This window comes from Plasmodium chabaudi (assembly GCF_900002335.3).
Source record: "Plasmodium chabaudi chabaudi strain AS genome assembly, chromosome: 4".
NCBI classification, from domain to species: Eukaryota; Apicomplexa; class Aconoidasida; order Haemosporida; family Plasmodiidae; genus Plasmodium; species Plasmodium chabaudi.
Genome location: NC_030104.2, coordinates 729,190 through 750,337, shown reverse-complemented (window position 1 = coordinate 750,337; position 21,148 = coordinate 729,190). Strand labels below are relative to the sequence as shown.

At 22.9% G+C, this 21,148-nt stretch overlaps 6 protein-coding genes across 6 annotated transcripts; 2 read left to right on the top strand and 4 right to left on the bottom strand.

Moving 5' to 3' along the window:
• Window positions 1-1,021: 1,021 nt before the first annotated feature.
• On the bottom strand, window positions 1,022-3,188 carry PCHAS_0419600 (CIR protein; the record flags this gene model as incomplete). The annotated part of the gene is made up of 3 exons (XM_016800059.1): window positions 1,022-1,411; window positions 1,514-3,067; window positions 3,174-3,188. The coding sequence occupies 3 exons, from the start codon at window positions 3,186-3,188 to the stop codon at window positions 1,022-1,024; spliced, it is 1,959 nt and encodes a 652-aa protein (XP_016653349.1).
• A 2,643-nt stretch (window positions 3,189-5,831) lies between these two features.
• PCHAS_0419500 (CIR protein) lies at window positions 5,832-8,001 on the top strand (the record flags this gene model as incomplete). The annotated part of the gene is made up of 3 exons (XM_016800058.1): window positions 5,832-5,849; window positions 5,984-7,807; window positions 7,897-8,001. 3 exons carry the CDS (start codon window positions 5,832-5,834, stop codon window positions 7,999-8,001), a joined length of 1,947 nt encoding a protein of 648 aa, XP_016653348.1.
• Window positions 8,002-10,064: 2,063 nt separating this feature from the next.
• PCHAS_0419400 (Plasmodium exported protein, unknown function) lies at window positions 10,065-11,743 on the bottom strand (the record flags this gene model as incomplete). Its single annotated transcript, XM_016800057.1, has 2 exons — window positions 10,065-11,555; window positions 11,693-11,743. The coding sequence occupies 2 exons, from the start codon at window positions 11,741-11,743 to the stop codon at window positions 10,065-10,067; spliced, it is 1,542 nt and encodes a 513-aa protein (XP_016653347.1).
• A 3,338-nt stretch (window positions 11,744-15,081) lies between these two features.
• On the top strand, window positions 15,082-15,570 carry PCHAS_0419300 (conserved protein, unknown function; the record flags this gene model as incomplete). The annotated part of the gene is made up of 1 exon (XM_016800056.1): window positions 15,082-15,570. The coding sequence occupies one exon, from the start codon at window positions 15,082-15,084 to the stop codon at window positions 15,568-15,570; it is 489 nt and encodes a 162-aa protein (XP_016653346.1).
• A 593-nt stretch (window positions 15,571-16,163) lies between these two features.
• PCHAS_0419200 (protein RER1, putative) lies at window positions 16,164-16,903 on the bottom strand (the record flags this gene model as incomplete). The annotated part of the gene is made up of 2 exons (XM_016800055.1): window positions 16,164-16,216; window positions 16,351-16,903. 2 exons carry the CDS (start codon window positions 16,901-16,903, stop codon window positions 16,164-16,166), a joined length of 606 nt encoding a protein of 201 aa, XP_016653345.1.
• Window positions 16,904-18,877: 1,974 nt separating this feature from the next.
• On the bottom strand, window positions 18,878-20,910 carry PCHAS_0419100 (ras-related protein RAB7, putative; the record flags this gene model as incomplete). The annotated part of the gene is made up of 7 exons (XM_016800054.1): window positions 18,878-18,947; window positions 19,181-19,329; window positions 19,442-19,516; window positions 19,652-19,798; window positions 19,959-20,017; window positions 20,125-20,192; window positions 20,858-20,910. The coding sequence occupies 7 exons, from the start codon at window positions 20,908-20,910 to the stop codon at window positions 18,878-18,880; spliced, it is 621 nt and encodes a 206-aa protein (XP_016653344.1).
• Window positions 20,911-21,148: the final 238 nt, after the last annotated feature.

Below are 21,148 nucleotides of genomic sequence, written 5' to 3'. Positions count from 1 at the left end.
TATTTCTCTACACATAAATTTTATTTGTTAATATTTATGGGCGTAATTTATATATATTTATATAAGTTTAAAAACATGTAATGGATGGAATATAACTTATTCAAAATAATTAAATCTTAAACAAGCCATGATATATAAAGAGGTTTTAAAACAATATTTAATGCATGCTCCCCTTATATACATATATATGTTCACTATTGAATATATAATAAAGATGAAACTTAATTTTAAGTTATAAAAAATATTTAAATGAATATACTATCATTTATTTACTTAAATATATAATTTTTAATTTTAATAATAATCTTGGCTTGCTGGTAATGATAAATTATAAAATAAATGCAGTGCATATTTATAACTTTTATATTGATGCTTACTTAGGAACTTGCATATATATATAGGACATATTTTATAATAAAATAATATCTAGTTCTAAGATATAAAATACCATATTTTAATGGAAATAATTGAATTACTAATATAATTAATATTATCCTAATTGAAAAAAACTATAATCATAACCTCCCATTAAAAATATAGTTAAATACTAACTATAAAAATTATATTGTTTTATTTCGTCTTTTATGCATTATAATTTTTATCATACACGAGTTTAAAAAAATATATAATGAAAGTATATCCATTTCATCAAAATGAATAAGCATAACATATTCTTTTATTCAAAACATTATCCTATTATTATCATTGTTGATATATCACTGTAAACTATATAGGTACAGCTAATGTATTCAAGATAAGCATTTTAAATCAGTGCACGATATTTTCTTTTTCATTGTTTTAAATAAGTATTTAAGATATATATTTACTCTTTCATAATAATGATATATATAATGTATTTTATTGTTTTGTGATTTTTACTTGTATATATTTATTGTATCTTTATTATATCGTAATAATATTTAATAATCATATATAGAAAAAATATATTATCAAATTATAAAAAATTAAATTTAAACACCAAAAAATCTTAAACATATGCTAATATTTTTAGTTGTATCTACTATTCTATAGAATCTTTTTTTCTTTTAAAAATAAAAAAAATCAGTAACATAAATAAATGAATAAAAGGCATAGGGCTTAGCTGCATCTGTTTGTATATATTGAATAATAGTGTTGTTTTTCCATTATTCGAACTTATAATTCTTTTTGCCGTTTTTTCTTTATCATTGGAATTTATAATTCTTTTTGGTGTTTTTTCTTTATCATTGGAATCTATAATTTTTTTTGTTGTTTTTTTTTTATCGTCAGAATTTATAGTTATTTGCATCGTTTTTTTATCATCAATTGAATTTATGCCTATCGTTTTTGTTTTTTTTCTATCAAGTAAATTTACAACTTTTTTCATTTTTTTTGTCTTCTTTGGTTTTTTTGTCCTCTTCCATGGAAAATACTAATATAAAAGTAATAAATATATATAATTTTTTGTTGCATTTGTATATATGTAGTGGCGAACATATTTAAAAGGATATATAGTAATTGTTTTATTAATTACCTTATATATAAATACCAAAATAATAGGAATTGAAAGAGCTATAACTCCAATTTTTATCCTATTACATACAATCCTATTACAATATACTGATTTGGGTCCATATAGTTTGCACATAATATTGTCTGAGAAATTTTCTGGATTCTTGAATGGATCGTCAAATGTTAATATATTAATTTGATGTGGCTGTGATTGATTATCAGAATCATTTTGCTCAATATTTAAATCTGGCAATTCAAAATCTATAATTTCTGGTTTCACCATTGGATATGATAATTCATTTTCTGGAACATATAATTCATCGACGATATTTGGGGGATTGCTTTCTAAATCTGAATATTTAACCTCATAAATTGATAAATCATCTTCTAATTTCGAGAATCCAGTATCTATGAAAAAAAGATTTTCAGGGGCAATTGGATATCCGACCTCCATATCTGAAACTTCTAGTCCACCAATAAAATCTGGTAATTTAGGCTCAGGTTTTGGTAATCCAATCTCAAAGTTTAAATGTTCTGGTTCGAGTTTTGGTATTTCATCCTCAATAATTGGTAATTCAGTCTCAAATTTGGGTAATTCAATATGAAAATCAAAAATTTGTGCTTCAAATATTGGTAACTCAGTCTCAAAATTTGGTGATTCAGGTGCCCAATTTTCTATACATACTTCTTCTTCAATATCGAAATTCTCTAATTCCACTACAGTTTCCTCGATTTCTGGATCTTCGAATTCACTATCAGGACATATTGGTATATTATCTACATCACCATCCTGTGTTTCTGGGTCTTCATTCGTATTTTCCTGTGGATCTAGTTCATCCAAATCGGGTTCATCCAAATCGGGTTCAGGTGTAACTTCTATTTCTTTAAAATTAGGTAAATCCGGAATTTTATCACATTCCGGATTATTTTTTAAATAATCCTTACGAAAATCAGCATAAACGTGGTGCAACATATCATATATAGCAAGATATTGGTCATCGCTTATGTCAGCGTTACCATTATTACTACTTTTTTTTAACTTTTCAGCACAAATTTTAACAGAATAATAATAAGTCGAGAAATCTTCTAAGTAATTAAAATCATCTTCTTGATTAGAAAGTCCTCCACACATTTGTTTAAATATGTAATAGACGTCACTCATAAGATCAATATCAATTTCTTTATCAACCAAATGGATTTTGCTTTCAATCTGTTCTTTAAATTCTTCGTACCAATCACCCTTTGCTATATGTTTATTAAAAAATTCATTTAAACCAATAGGTTTATCATTATTTTTATTTAATTGTTGTAATTTATAACTTACCCACAACAACGCGTAATATACATAATTGTCTTCCTGATCTTCATGATCCTCTTCATTATCAACATTACCAAATAATTGCGGTAATAAATATCCAAACCCAGCGATAATTTTATCAAGATTAGAATTGCATTGTTGATTTCCGCTGTCATTTATAGGGCAATAAGTTTCGTATAATACAACTGCACCATTTTCTCGCTTTGGTTCGTCACCATCATCTGGTAATTCATTATATAAACTCTGAAATATTCTACACTAAGAAAATATTAAAAAAATAATAAAAGTATGTATCGATGACAATTTTATCAAAATATAATTTATTAGTAATTTATAAAAAATTAACATAATAAAATATATATACCACATGAGCAGACATAATGGAATTTTATTTGGAATTTGTATTTATGTTATATTATTTTTAGTGTAAGACAAATATAATAAGCCAGAGCAGACGATACAAACACTTTAGCTCTATATACAACTACTGTATTTAGTTAAATTACTATTTTTATTTTTAATATTTAAATTAATACAGATAATAATGCAATATATGGCAATTTGTATTTTCTGTATATGGCGATTTAGCCAAATTATCTTAAACTGGAATTTGTTTGAAGCATTTTTATTTTAATCTATATAATTCAATATATGCATAAATTCACAATTTTTAATAATATTCATTATAATCACATTATATAAATTTATATAATTCTGTAATAAGTTTAAATATGCCCCTTATAATTATATATTTATATACGATAAAATATATGTATTTCATATATTTTATTAATAAATAACTTCGAAATTTTACACTAATGCAGGTATATAATTACTTAGGAAATATTATATCAAATTTGTTAAACATAATTATTTATGTAATCTATTATTTTGTATACCATATCGCATTTTTTGATATTGTTTATAATAAATATAAAGCAAATTGTTAATTTAAATTATAATATTTACAAAATAAGTTAGTTTATTACCTTTTATAAATAGGTTATATATAATAGATACACCTTTTTATTTATCTATATTATTAAAAAACAATTTTAAAGTGTGCAATAACTTTATTTACGTCCAAACATTTCTCTACACATAAATTTTATATATTAATATTTTATAGATGTAACGAGTTCTAAATATATTAATTTATTTCCTATGCAGGAATAATATTAGATTAATCATTTCTCGTTTTTAAATTTCATAGTTTTGAGGTATAAATAAATTATGTTATAAAATAGTTAAAAGAAAAAACATAAGTATATTAATAATTTTCATATAATATTTTGTTCTAATAAATTTTCTAATTATTATAAATAATATGATAGATAGAACTAGAGTTATTATTATATACATATACCTATACATATAAAATAGTAAATGATATACCAATAAATAATATTGCTATATTGTTTTATTGTGAACAATTCATATAATTAAATATAAATATTAATTTTCTTTGAACTAATAATATTTATATTAGGTTATTATATATACACGAACTCTAAAATAATTTAATTATATTGTTATTAAGAAATAATATATATGCCCTAAAACGCTATACTTTAAAACAATGAAACAAGGAGAATTAATAATTGGTTTAAAGTATTCCTCTTGAGTCATTAATTATCTCATTGTAACATACAATGGTATACCCTTAACAATAATGAATTAGTATGTTACTAAATAAGAAAAATATATTATGTTTATTCGATACACTATATGGATATAAATTCATTATATATATTCTTAAAAGTATGATAAAATTAAAATTGTATGCATAAAACCTCAAATGAAATATTACAATTTTTATTTAGTATTTTTTTTAATGTTCTAATATTAGAATTAACGCTGCCAGGCAAAATAATATTAATAATTCCATAATATTCGTTAAAAATAATATGCTTAAATTATAAACTAACTAATATTATATTATAAAATATTCAATACATAGTATATTTTAGGTTATACATATAAATATGAACCTAAAATAGTACCTCGTCTGTATTGCTTTTAAAATTAATTCATTATTCTAAACAAAGTATGAACACAATTCTAAAATTAAAAATTAATATATTTAAATTATATTTATTTGCTTTAATCTTTAAAATATATTTTTGGTCATTTATATATTAAATAGATCATAAGGATGAAAAGATAATATACATTTTATATATACTAGCTATTACCCAAAACTAATTTTATTTCCATGATCTATTTTAATTAGAATAGCTCGGTTAACCTAATTTGTATATTATGCTTTCTTAAATTTAAAAATCAGACAATGTTCTCACCCAAAACTATTGAGTAATTCAATTATATATAAGGAAAATTTAGGAAATAAGCAAAGTTATTGTACATCTAAATTGTGTTTCTAATTCACATTGCTAATTAAAATCTAAATATAAAAGTATATAATTTATTTAGGAAATATAATAATACATGTTTTAAAACATAATAACAATAAACACTTTGTTTTATATTTATTACAGATAATATTAAAATATATTATCTAATAATAACTTATATGACGTATTAGTGGCATACGATAATGAGATACACATATATTTTATAAATTATAGTGACAATATATTCTCATTATTTATATTTTGGAATTTCTTTATTAAAAAATAGATAAACTTATAATTATAAGGAAAGATATTTGATTTAAACTATTACAAGGCTATAAAATTCTATAATTGGTTTATATCTGTTACTATTAAAAATAATGATTTTGTGTGTAAATTGTCTTTTACATCTAAGACAAAAAATGTTTTAAACAAATCAAAAATTAAGACAATTAAGATAGTATTGATAAAATAAAATACAATATATCTTTTGTAATAATATTGTATTATTATTCGATATTTATTTAAATAATAAGAATATGCTTAATTTACGACGCTAAATAAGCATATAAATTAAGTAATTGTCTAACATATTTGACACGTATATATGTTTTACATAAAACATAATATGATATTAATTGATCTACAAATTAAAAAATAATTCCATTATGAGCTACAAACAAGCGGTAAATACAGTTTTTTAAATAAAAATACTTTATTATATTCCAGGTTCTATATGAGCTATTAACTATCATTAATTTCATTTTAATAACCTTTTCGTTAAAAAATATTTTATTAATTTTTTAAAAATGTTTTTTAGTGTAATATATTTCGTGATGTTGATAACCAGTTCAATGGTAAATCTATTAATGTGGAACAATTTAACACTAACTCTGGATTATACGCTCAGTATTGCCCTGTAAAACAAGGATCTAAAAGATGTGTCACTGATTATGAAAAATTGAACGCTATTTCTGGACATGCATTTATGGAATTAACAAAAAATAATAAGATAAACCTATATAGTGGACATGATCCAAGTATTGATTTTTTGGTTATGGGATGGTGTCATAGATTATATAAAATATCAAAAGATTATAAATTACCCCTAAAAAATTCACTTGAGGAATATTTAGGTAAATCTATAGGGAGTTTTAATTATCGGGGCATCTTATTTAGTAAAAAGCATTTGATGGATTCTAACATTGCGATTATGAATATGCTTTATCTTTTATTTCAGAAAATTTGTGAAACAATTAATATATATGAAGCACATAATGCAAAACCGCACGAATACATAAACAAAGGCTTGGAATGTCATGCTATATATGATAATCTTTCTAAATCTGTTAATCAGTGTGGTCCGTATCTTAAATTATTGGAGCATTTAAAAACAATATATAATGCTTTTATAAAAGATGCTATTAAAAAAAATAGCCACGATAAAGCCATATGTGATCAGCTTATAGAATTTCCATCGATAGACACAAAAAAGTTTGGATCTGAATTCAAACGTACAGAATGCAAAAAATTGCATCAAATGTTAGAAAAAAATGTACCAATGCTTAAAGACGAGTCACAAGAGGAACACGATGAATTTAGTACTTTAATGGGATTATTAGTTTCTGATGATAAGGATTCCGATGGAGATGAAAATAACGATGGAAATAATGACTTGGGAAATACTAAGAATCCCCCAGAAGATTTATCGAAGCAACTAAAATCTTTAGAAGAGCACCCCCCTAGTAGTAATCAAGGAATTTCACATGATGATTCCTCAAAACAGGATGATAAACCAGAAGAAAAAAATATTGAAACAGAAAATAATAACAAGGGGGCAGTAAATACAGATAGTGAATTGGGAGGACATGAGGAAGATTCAAACAATACAAAAGTCGAATTAACTGACGGAAATAACGCGTCAACAACTATAAAGAATGAAAATGAAGATATTAAAGATAAAGCAAGCATTGGAGAAAATGATACAAAAGATTCAATAGTTGATACAAGTGATCAAAAACAAAGTTCAAATATTCAACAAGAAGGCTCAGGAGAAGAACATGATGATTCTGAGAAAACCAAAAACACTGTAAATATTTTACATAATATTAAAAATAAATTAGGAAACCCTAGTACATTGCTTATGGAAATGGCTACTGATAACGTAAATAATTTGTATTATACAACATTGTCTAATTTAGAAAATGCTTACGATAAATTTAGTGCATCTACTAAAACACTTATCGATCAAGTAAGTGAACAATACCAAAAGCATTCAACACCTACAAAAGAAACGATTCCCCCACCATATAATAAAGAATCTGAACCCCAAATGCCCCCTTCCTCATCAAGAGACCAATCACCAGATCAATCAAGAGACCAATCACCAGATCAATCAACAGATAAACCAGCAAATAAATCAGCAGATAAACCAACAGGCCAACCAACAAATCAAAATGTGGAATCCATAAATCCCAATAGTCTAATGACAACCCCAGTGAATGAACCAAGCATTCATTTGGATAGAAAAGAAGAAAGTATACAGAAAGTAATACATCCAGGAAATATATTTAAAGTAGGTATACCAAATTACGTTATAGCTATAGTTATTTCAATACCCATTATCTTATTAATTATGTATAAGGTAAATAAAAAAAAAAAATTGTAAAGTATACAATTTTTAAAATATTTCCCACTATAAAACATTATATACTTTTACTATTTTTATATTAGTATTTATCATATTGGCGGACAAAAAAATCGAAAGGAAAAACAAAAATGAAAAAGGTTATAAATTTGGTTGGTGTAGATAAAACGAAAAAGACAGCTATAAATTAATGATAAAAGACCGATGCAAATAATTCTAAACTTATTTACTAAAAAAAACAGGCTAAAAAGTTTATAACTTCCGTTTATAGGAAAAATTTTCCATTATTAAATATATAGAAACGTATTCAGGGCGACCTTATGCCATTTATTAATTAATTTTTTTTAGTGATTTTTTTTGTCTATAAAAGAAAAAGAAACACTATATAATGCTAAATATGTAAGGGGCCTCGTAAAATATTTTGCATAAGTTATAATAATTCCATCTAATTCATTCATATAATTAAATATAAATATAAATGTTAATTTTCTTTGAACTAATCATATTTATATTAGGCTATTATATATATACAAGCTTATATATTTGTATCTTAAATATATTGTTATTATGAAATAATATATATATTCCGAAATGATATGCTTGAAAACAATGAAACAAGGAGAATTAATAATTGGTTTAAAGTATTCCTTTTGAGTCATTAATTATCTCATTGTAGCATAAATGGTATACCCGTAACAATAATGAACTAGCATGTTACTAAATAAGAAAAATATGCTATGTTTATTCGATACACTATATGGGTATAAATTCATTACATATATTCTTAAAGGTAGGATAAAATTAAAGTTGTATGCATAAACCCTCAAATGAAATATTCCAATTTTTATTTATTTTTTTTTTTTAATGTTCTAATATTAGAATTGACGCTACCAAGAAAAGAAATAATAATTCCATAATGTTCGCTAAAAATAATATGTTTACATTATAAACTAACTAATATGATATTATAAAATATCCAGTGCATAATATATTTCAGGTTATACATATAAATATATGCCTAAAATAGTAACTTATGCTGTGTTGTTTTTAAAATTAACATTACCAACTAACCAACAGTTATGTTAATATTATAAAATCGCTAATTAAAAAGTAAATGGAATTGTAAAAGCACGCTTAGCCGGTCTTATAATTTTAAATAAGATTTAGCGTTTATTTACATATTAAATAGTTAATATGTGTGAAAAAGAATAATATATATTAAATACTTTTTTAAAACCTCCATATATCATGGTTTTCTTAAATTTTAATTATATTGAATATGTTATATTCTGTCTTTCATATGCTTTTAAACTTATATAAATATAGATAATTTATATCAATATAAATTAGAACATTAACATAAATTCAAAATATTGAAATGAAAAAAATGAATATTATATATATTTGCAATTTATAAACTTATTATACATATATTTATAGTTCAATTTTTATTGTATTATTAAAAATGTTAGATGCATAATAATATTTTATAGACAATGGTATATTGCCGATTCTCGATCGATATTCCATGCATCTATATTTTATGAGTATTTATTATATGTTGGTAATATGTTTATTTAATATTAAATAAATATCCATTAACCTGAAGGTATATTGTAATGTAGACAATTATTCAAAAGAAATATTATTTTAGTTTTATGTATTATATATAGTGTTATTACACTTTGCTTGAGGAGTAATTATAATTTAATTAAAATAATTGTGGCATGAAATAATCAGTTTATTAAATAAATACTATTATCAAATAAAACAAAAATATATTATATTGTGATATGCATAATTTAACATTTAAAGATAAAATATAAACATAATATATTGTAATAATTAAAAATGCAATTAAACATAGTTTAATAAAAAATTTCACATTAGTAAAATAATTTGCATAAAATATTAATGTTATGTTTTAATCATATTTAAATTGCGAGGGCAAATAAAATGTGGGTATTATAATTTATGAAATATGCACTTATTATGATCGTCTTTAATATTAATGCTTGTCTTTCTTTTTTCTTATAAATTTAGACTTCATATAGAAATGAACAATTGGGGAGTATAATACATATATTTTTTTATAATAGCATACTATATATAATTAAATGATTTATATTATATTATAATAATATTTTTAAAATATGCAAAATTCAATCAAACAAAATTAAACCCTATATATAAATTCCATTATAAATAATTATGAAAACATTAATATATATTACATTTTATATTTTAATATATTTCATTGATCACTTTTAAATAATCTGTCAAGAAATAGGCCATATAGCAGCACGGCAAGCAACGCTAGGCCCCCAGAAACTCCAAGAGCATAGATACGGTAGGCCTCTAGAAAAACAAAAAATAAAGCAGGACATACTATGCATAAACCCAAGAATAAAGCCAATCCCAATGTACCTGCTATAAATTTTTTTTTCATTCTTTTCACTTTTTTTATCCAATTTATACCCTTTTTGTTCTTAGGGGGCGTCGGTGTTGCTGTTGATGTTGATGGCGTTGCTGTTGATGTTGACGGTGTTGCTGTTGATGTTGATTTTGTTTTTGCTTTTGCTTTTGCGCCTTGAGTTGGAGCAGCAGGCTTATTTGCCATTGCGGGTTTAGTTTGTATATTTGTTGTTGAACTTGGACCAGCAGGTTTATTTGCCATTGCGGGTTTAGTTTGTATATTTGTTGTTGGAATTGAAGTAGCAGTTTTAGTTTGTATATTTGTTGTTGGAATTGAAGCAGAAGTTTTAGTTTGTATATTTGTTGTTGGAATTGAAGTAGCAGTTTTAGTTTGTATATTTGTTGTTGGAATTGAAGCAGAAGTTTTAGTTTGTATATTTGTTGTTGGAATTGAAGCCGCAGTTTTAGTTTGTATATTTGTTGTTGGAATTGAAACAGCAGGTTTAGTTTGTATATTTGTTGTTGAACTTGGACCAGCAGGTTTATTTGCCATTGCGGGTCTAGTTTGTATATTTGTTGTTGTAATTGAAGCAGCAGTTTTAGTTTGTATATTTGTTGTTGGAATTGAAGCAGCAGTTTTAGTTTGCATATTTGTTGTTGGAATTGAAGTAGCAGTTTTAGTTTGTATATTTGTTGTTGAACTTGGACCAGCAGGTTTATTTGCCATTGCGGGTCTAGTTTGTATATTTGTTGTTGTAATTGAAGCAGCAGTTTTAGTTTGGATATTTGTTGTTGGAATTGAAGCAGCAGTTTTAGTTTGGATATTTGTTGTTGGAATTGAAGTAGCAGTTTTAGTTTGTATATTTGTTGTTGAACTTGGACCAGCAGGTTTATTTGCCATTGCGGGTCTAGTTTGTATATTTTTTGTTGTAATTGAAGTAGCAGTTTTAGTTTGTATATTTGTTGTTGAACTTGGAACAGCAGGTTTATTTGCCATTACAGGTTTGTTTATCATTTCCGGTTTAGTTTGTATGTTTTTTGCTGGAATTGGAGCAGCAGGTTTATTTGCCATTGCGGGTTTAGTTTGTACATTTGTTGTTGGTATTGGAACAGAAGGTTTATTTGTCATTACGGGTTTAGGCTCTGGCTTTAAGCTTGGAGCGGGTACGGGCATTTTGCTTATATTTTTAACTGGTGGCGCATTTTTTACAGCATATGCTGATTTAATAATAGGATAAGATCTTGCTTTCTCTGATAATATACGCTCGGGTCTCGAATATGAATTAATACTTATAGACTGCTTGCAATTTATTATTCCAATATCGTTAATCTAAAAAGGTAATGCAATATATATATGTATCATTCATGTTATATAAAAATTATATATTATAGTATATTAATATGATTATTTAAAAAAGTACAATCTTATGCAATATTCGTTCATGCATATATGAAATTATTATATACCGCTCCACTCTGTTGCATCCAATCAAATGATATAGGCACAAATAGACTCATCTTGAAATGGTGTTACGTTGTTTTAATAGTACTCTTAGACGCCAATATAAATATGCCCACAAAATGTGATATTACCATATATGTGAATAATAAAAATATATATTAATTTTCTGCTTATATTAAATTTTCATAGCATTTAGTTTATTTTATGAGTTTTATATTTCTATATTTAATAATAAAGAAGTAAGTATTTTTTTAATAATAATGATACTTCCTAATAAAAAAATTATAATACTTCCTTTTTTTATTAAGTTATAAATATGATTATATTTTTTAATAATTTAAAATAATCAATATCATTAAAATGGTGAAATTTTAATAATTATGTATTTAAGCAACAACAAGGCTATAAATACTGTTGTATTACAAACTACCAAGTAATGCATGAAAACTTACAAACTTACACAACATTTAACTAAAATAGGCATTGCTACACTGGGCATACAATTTTTTAAATATATTATCTATATAAAAATGTAATATTAAGATATTTATTTTAATTAAAATAAAATTTGCAAACAATAATTATTATTATATTGAAATATTTAATATAAATATTATACTAAGGATGATCTAACAAAGTAAACAATAAATTTGTAAATACTAATAATTAACTATAAATAAAAATTATAATAAAAAACTAAATTATAAATATATTTAATTAACATTTATTTTATTTTATAGAAAAATATATACAATAATAATACTTTTTTTAATTCTTATAAAATTTATCTCGAATAAATATAGAACAATTCATATTTACAACACCGTTGTATTTATATAAATATAATTGTAGCGCAAAACGGAATAATAATACGCACGTAGAATAATAATTATAATTTGCAGCATTATATATCTTTTATTTTAATTAACCATTTAAAGTTTATTATTAATGCATATTTAATTTTAAATATATCATATTTTTATAATTATCAGATCAAATAACAAAATTATAACATTTTTTAAAATTTGATACTATATGTATTGTAATATATAAAATAATATTTATTATATAACAAACAACATATAATAGCAGCAATAATGATTATATTGCATAAAAAAACGAATATATAAGTTTTTATTTTGTATGCAATTATATATTTAATTTGAATAAATTTATATAAGCAACTGCGATGATAAATGGTTTAAAAATATAATGTAAAAAGTATATACGAAGCGCGTTAAATGAAGTATGATGATAATAAATGATTCATCATAATATTTCGGCGATGTAATATTAAAGATACATTAAATTTATTAAAACTACTAATCCACTTATATATTAAATTGAAGGGTTATATTGGTAAAAATCATTTTCTATTTTTTTGAAACTATAAATTATAAAGTATATTGTAATGCTATATCTTATCCCATAGATTATGCTATAAATCAATGGTAGCCAACACAAAATTATACAATATTAAAAAAATTATATAAACCTATAAAATATAAATTTATAAGGAATATGTTGGTTGTGATAAAAAATGTAATATGCTCATGCATCATCTCCAAAAAGAGGCAGGATTTCGTTAATAATGAATCATAGGAAGTACTCGAAAAAACACTTCCAAAAAAATATAATTTGTTGAATAATCATTATCACCATCTTTAATAAAAAGGGTTATATTTTCCATAGAAACAAATATATCTCACAATGAATTATCAATTCACCAAAAATAGGAACCAAACACCCATAATATAAAATTCGTATTTTAAGAACAAAATAATACTATAAATTGAATTTTCCAATATCCATGCGCAAATATACCCACGAATAATACAAATGCAAAGATGTATGGTCTAAAAAAGATGCATTACAACCAGGCGGTAACTATTACATCATCATTTATAGAACACCTATCCGATTTAGGAAAATTTACTACATATGGGTGTTTCAGAAAAACACAATATAAAATACATATTTAAATAAATAAAAAATATATATATTTCGAATGAAGATTTGTAAAATGAAGAAAGCTATTTATACATATATAAGAGGCTGTGCTGACGAGTAAATTATAAGGTATAAGAAAAAAAAAGCAATTATTTATATCAATATATAGTATGTCTATTAATTTAGGAATATAATATACGATTTTATTATTCATAATCATTAATTTATCGAGTTGTGAATTAAGGGTCAAGAAGATTGTGTGCCAACTTTTTAAAATTATCCAGTAAATATATTTTTTTTTTGAAAAATAAATCATTATATGTTGTATAAAACTATGGATACATGCATAAATATGTATGATGGCTCTTTAAATTTTGACACCGCAGTAATCTACGCTTTATTATGTTACGAAGATTTCAAATATTCATAATTCTAATTTCTAATGTCCAACTCAATTATTTTATTTTTTAGTGTATTAAAAAAAATAATTTTATACTTATACAAAAAGTAATATATGCACATGGAAGCTTACTCTTGTTTACACCTGCAAAATATTCGATATTTTGTTTTTTAATTCCAACTTTTGTGACTGTTGCTTCAGCATTATAAAAAAATTGGTATATAAAAATTATATATGCCATATAATGTTTTAAACAATTTTAAGCAGTCCCCAAATGATATAATTATGATGAATATATTGAAAAATACGTATATGATATATAATATATTTTTAAAATTCCTTCATTTTTGAATAAAATGAATTATTAAAAAAATATTTCCTCGATGCTAGTATCTGTTAACACATTTTAATTCTTTAAACATTTTCATATATTGAATTATTATACTTGCAATTATCAGTTTAATTATGAAATTTGTTCAAAAAAAAAATATATATATATATATTTTTTGTAGATTTTTTTTATGTATTAAAACAGAGTGCTTATATTTTTAATAAGTTTATGATAACACAAGCAGGCGAAGTATATTTATATTTTATATTTTTTTTTTGTATATAATTTAGCACAAATACATAATATTCCCAAATCATCATTAAACAATTGAATTAATCACGGGAAAAAAATAATAAAGAAGGAAAGAAGAAAAAAAATAATAAAGAAGGAAAGAAAAAAAATATATCGTTTATAAACAATTCGGCTAAATTATTGTATCCCCAAGCGTTGTTTACCTTCTCTGCTACAACATTATATCATAAATAATATTTACTTAAAATATAGATAATTATAAAAGTTATTATTTTTTTGTTTTCCATAAATTAGCTTCAACCAAACTATTAAAAATAAAACATGTATAAAAGAAGATCGCCTTCCATAATAAAATCCCTATTTATACATACACATATGACCCACGTAACCATATAATATGCCCATTTCACAAACATATTTATCATTTAAAAATAAATAAATACAAAAAATGGTATAAAAAAATGAATTATGTCTCTGAAGCGAAAAAATATTTCTTTATTTTTCAAGTAAATCATATATTGTGTAGAAAAATCAAAGTAAATAATGTAAAAGAGCATTGCTATAATAAATTCTATTTTAGCACAAAAAATAATAACTATAATAACAACTCATTAAATACAAAAACTACTAATGAAACAAAAAATAATAATAATTACGATTTTTCAAAGCCTAAATATAAAATAATTAATTCACAACCAAAAAGAAATTTAAGTGTCTTTGGATATAATAGAGGAAAGTTTTTTGTAAGCATAAAGAAAGATTTTACTAGTTTTGTCGTTAATTCTTTAATTATTTTTGTTTTCCTATATTCAGTTTATACATTAGCACCAAAAGAAACAGTATCCCAAAGAAGAAAACGAATTATTACAGAAAGATTAATGAAAGAGTACAACATTTCGGATAAGGACCTCGAAATGATTGAACAATACGATGATGCTACTGGAAGATAGCACTTTATTATTAAAAATAATTAAAAAATATATATATTATTTTAAATAGTTTTATTTACTATTTTCTTTTTTTATGTTATATACTCTTATTTTGTTTGAATTACATGCTTACTTCGCCTTGAACTAATTATTTGTATACCAATTATCATTGCTAAACCTTTTTGTTTTTATTAATAAATAAAAAATATACAATCACCATGTATTCATAAAATATTTCTTCTCCTACTAATTTATAGTACCAATGATTTCATTTGAAAGCTATCGGTGTTCAAATATTACATAAATAATTCATAAAATATATACTAGCGTATATTATATCACAAAGCTTAGTATAATGCTAATTGAAACATAAACTTTTATATTTGTTTATTAAATTTTTTTAGCATTTAAAAGATTTAATTTACAAAATTATATGTAATAATTATATAAATAAATTAAACAATTGCATATTAAACATTTTAACAATAAATGAATAAAACAATAATCTTCTACTAAAATTAAAAAAATATAACTATATATATGAAAAAAACTATACATTAATTTCGTTCAAATATGAGTCCTTCGATATAATAATATGCATAGCATATTTAGTTTTATTTGTTTCTTCCATGCCCTCGAACAATGGAACCATAAGTTTGCTTGGTAGCTGAAAAAGAAGAAAAGTAAATGAATATGTGTAAATGTCTATATATATGTATCACTATCCAATAACATGCTTATATACTTTCTTTAAAATTGAAAAAAGAATATAATTCGTTTTTTTAAATATTAAAATATTACATGTGTTAAAGGGTAAATATTTAAATCTGACCATATTTTTAATTTGTTCCTTCATAGTAGCCAAAAATAAACATATAAAATAAAAAAGTAATAAGGGCCAGAATACAGGTATGTCTAAAAATGGGAAAAATGTGCAAACTATTGATAACAAAATAGCTCTCGTTGAATATAACCAAAATTTAAATTCATTTAATTTCCTTAAAAATGGTCTAAATTCTTTTTTGTCATCAGGATTATTATCTCTTTTTTGTTCGTTGGTTTGTTTCATAGGAAGCAATAATCCATTATTCTCATTTTCATACTGCTCATATATTTCTTCAATATTGTGGGGGGTTAAAAATCTTAAAAATAAATTTAACAAAAAAATCGATAATGCATACGATACAACATAAAATCCGGTTACATAATAAACTCTAAGTACATATACAATAAATAACCCCAGTAATGAAAACCATCTGGTTTTCAAATATAAAGTTGTTTTGTCTATATAATAGTTGTGCGTGTTAATTAGTTTTTTTAATAAATCGGGAATAGGTACTTCAGCTTCTTCCATTTTTTTTATATCTTAAACTTATTTTGAATTTATTTAATTCTTATATTTTTTCGAAATTTATAATTTCCATTTAGAATTAATTATTCTTAGCTACATATATGTACGCCCTTATTTCCTATAATAACTAATTACTCGCATATAAATATATATAATATAACAAGTCAAAAAAAATATGCACACATTAACATATATACCAAATTTAAAAAATATAATAAAAAACAAATTATATATCCTACTATTCTTAAATATTTATTAATGATTATAAAAATCAATTTATTGTTTTTGTCTTAAAAATATCCATATTATATACACAACGATTTCCATAAAATAATATATGTTTTGCATTTAATAATATCACCAAAACATAATATTATATTCGAATTATTTATTCATTTTTCGAAAAAAATATTATATCTATATATAATAAATAGTTATATGAAAAAAATATTATGTATATAAAATATAATTTTCTAGCATATGGCATATCAAGTGTACATAATTACAGTTTTTCAAAAAACGTATAGTAATACCACGAATTCTTCCTTTATAAAAAATCCTTAATACTTATAATAATCAATTATATTATCATAAAGGAATACTATAATATTTTTTGCTGGCGAAAAAATACAAAAGTATAATTTCACTTATTTATTTTTGTTATAATCATATTTTTTTAATATATAAAGAATATATTAATTATCATTTTGTAACAAATATAAAAATAACATTTTTATTTTTCTTATAAAAAATTATATACAAATGTTATAGCAAAATTTTTTACTGAAAAAAAATTTTATATGCACAAAAATACGAAGGAAAAAATGCGCATATTATATTATAGATATTGCATATATTATATATTTTTAATCTATACACAACGGACATTCAAAAACAGCATTTTATATCTATTGTCTTAAAATATTCATAAAAATTATATTAATACGAAAAAAAATAATAATTATCACCCCCAAAATATATATGTTATTAAAAATTATAATAACTTACCATAAACCTATCCCCAAAATTACTAATTATTATATTTTCTCACTATATATGCTATTTGAATGATATATGCGATGTAAATATTGGGTATAAGTTTTATAGATTTTAATTACTTATTTTTTAATTGACAAAATTCAATATCAACAACGATATATAATTCAAATATAAGCATAGAAAAGAATATATATCTAATATAATAAATAAAAAGAGTATATTTTTGAAACAAAATGACTGTACTCATTATATCATAATGGATTTGTATTAATTTTTACAAATATGCAGCTTTATGTTGCCGAATCGACTAATAAGGAAACAAATTCATTATTAAAAAGATGGGATGATGGGGGAAATATAAATCCGCATATACATATTTATATATTGGTTTCCTTTTTGGGAATATCGTGATGCATATAAACTGTTATCCACAGCTGCAAATTTTGTTTGTCCTTTAATTAATTTAACATTAAGAACAAAAGCTATTATATACTTTGCAATGATATATATACATTTATTGTATTTATCTATTTAGAATATTTCATACTAATTGACTATGGAAATGCAAAGATTGTGCTGTTTCCTAAATACTAAAAAGTATATTTGAACACAATATTTTTATTTAAATGCACATCCTTGGATATAATAATGCATAAAAATTGTATTTCATTATTTTGTTTTTAACGTATTTAAACAATATATAAAATAATAATAAATTTGATTGAATGTCTCTTATGTGTCAACAAATGATAAATTGATTTGCATATAAGATAATTATTATACATATATGCATTCATTCTGTAATAATCACGCACATAAAGACATTTATAACATATATACAACATTGTGGATAGTATATATAATTTCCAGTGAAAAAAAATTTTCATAGAAAAACAATTACAAAAAGATATCGGATAAAAAAATATAATAAATAATGTTTTTTAGTAATAAAAAAAAATTATTGTCTTAACATTTTAATTAACAACAGCGGCTTTTGTATATTTTTTGATCATTTTGGCTATTTAGACTAAAGGTTTCGGGTAGATATCTGATTATAATAAATAAAATAAGAAAGCATTAATAAAATGTGATGTGTGCATGTTTTTCATAAAATACTATATATAAACAATAGTATTTTCGCATGAGTTAGGCATAACCGCAGAAGATAAAATATAAATACCCACAAGAATACATGTAGTTTTTTATTTTAATATGTAAATAAAGAGAAAATATATTTTTATTTCTTATATTTCTTATTTTTTTTGTGTTGCATTTTCTTACATTTGCTCTTCTTGAAGTTCTTGTTTCATAGCCTTTCTTGCTATTTCATCAAATGCTTGATCAACGTTAATTGCATTTTTGGCACTTGTCTCAAAGTATGGTATATTATTATTTGCTTTACACCATTGCAAAACTTTTACAGATTGAACCTGAAAAAATAAATAACCATATGCATATATCAACCCCATATTCACAAATATATGTATATATAGAATATGCTAACATATTTGTAAATAATTGTATTATTTGCTTAAAAATTACTTTTCTTTTATTCGTTTCATCAACTTTATTTCCAATTATAACAAAGGGGAAATTTTCAGGATCCTTTGGACTTGCCTGAAAAGGAAAAATATAAATTAATGAAAAAGTATTATCCAAAATATTACATGAACATATATATGTTAATGATTATGAAAAGAAAGCATGCTTGCACATGCATTAGGAAAATTAATTTTGCTTTATTTTCTTTACTTGTATTAGAAATTCATCTTTCCAAGATTCTAAAGATTCATAAGTTTTGTAATTTGTTAAATCAAAAACTAAGACACAACAGTCTGCTCCTCTATAAAAAGCCACGCCTAAACTTTGAAAGCGCTCCTGCCCTGCTGTATCCCATATCTAAGATAAATGTTTTGTAAAATATGTACAATAATGTGAAATGTGTCAATGCATTATTATGCAATTCTTGATATTATAGTATTACAATAATAGCAAGCTAATTAATATATCAAATGCATATATACGTATAATTTTAATATTTATTTCATTCTCATATAACCTGCATAGTTAATTGCTCATTGTCAACTACTGTTTCCTTTGTTAAAAAATCTGCTCCAACTAAAAAAAAACAAAGTTTTATTAAATTAAGGAGGTAATAATAGAATGTCTTCATAGCATAAACACACCCTAAAATAATATATGATATTATCAGATTATATAATTACTTGTAGCTTTGTATTGGTTCGTAAACTTTTTATTTACGTATTGATTCATTAATGATGTTTTTCCAACACTGTAGAGGTAAAAAAAATACAAATAATTAATATAATAGATACAAACTATTTGATAGTAATATAGTCAACTTGAATTAGGCAACAAGCATTATGCAATATAAATCTATTTGTTAGCTATATAATATTTATTAATTCAAAATGATTAATTCAAATTTAAAAATATGTGTTCTGTATTAAATTATATTTCATTTTCTGTCCAATATAATTTTTATGTTTAAAAAAACTAGTCCCCTTTATTTTCTTAATATTTTTATCTTTCCAATCTTTTACACATAATTCTGCATAGCAACATATGATTGCTATTAAAATTCCATTTTTTTACAAACAAAATTCAAAACACACATGTGTAAAATCTATATTATAGACATATAGATATGCTCATTTATTATAACATTTCAGTAACCCTTTTATACTTTTTAAAAGTATATCTTTAATATAGTAACATGTATGATGCATTAATATGCATAAAATACACATTACTTAAAAAAATAATACAAAATATGCTAATCGTATTCCCCTTCATAATTAATTATATCTGCAATGTAGTTTTCTCTTTTGCTAACCCTTTCTTTATATTCTTCTTAAATACAATATATGATTTATATCTTTCGTAAACTATTTAAAATAAATATAACTGTATTGCTTTTATGTTTTTTGTGTTTACCCACTATCCCCAAGAATGATAACTTTTAAAATGGTTCTCTTTTTATTTGACATAATTCTTTTTTCTTTTTCTAATAGTTATTTTTATTTTATGGGAAACTATTTTCAGTTTATCTTATATGTGTAAATCACAGGAATACCTGAACATAAATATAAGAATATATATATAATATGGTTATATATTGTTTTCCTTTTAATTTAAAAAACTATTATATTAGCATCCTTTAAAAATATACTTCGATAATGTTTCCTTATCGTTTTTATTACTATACAATAATATAAGCTTTTTAGC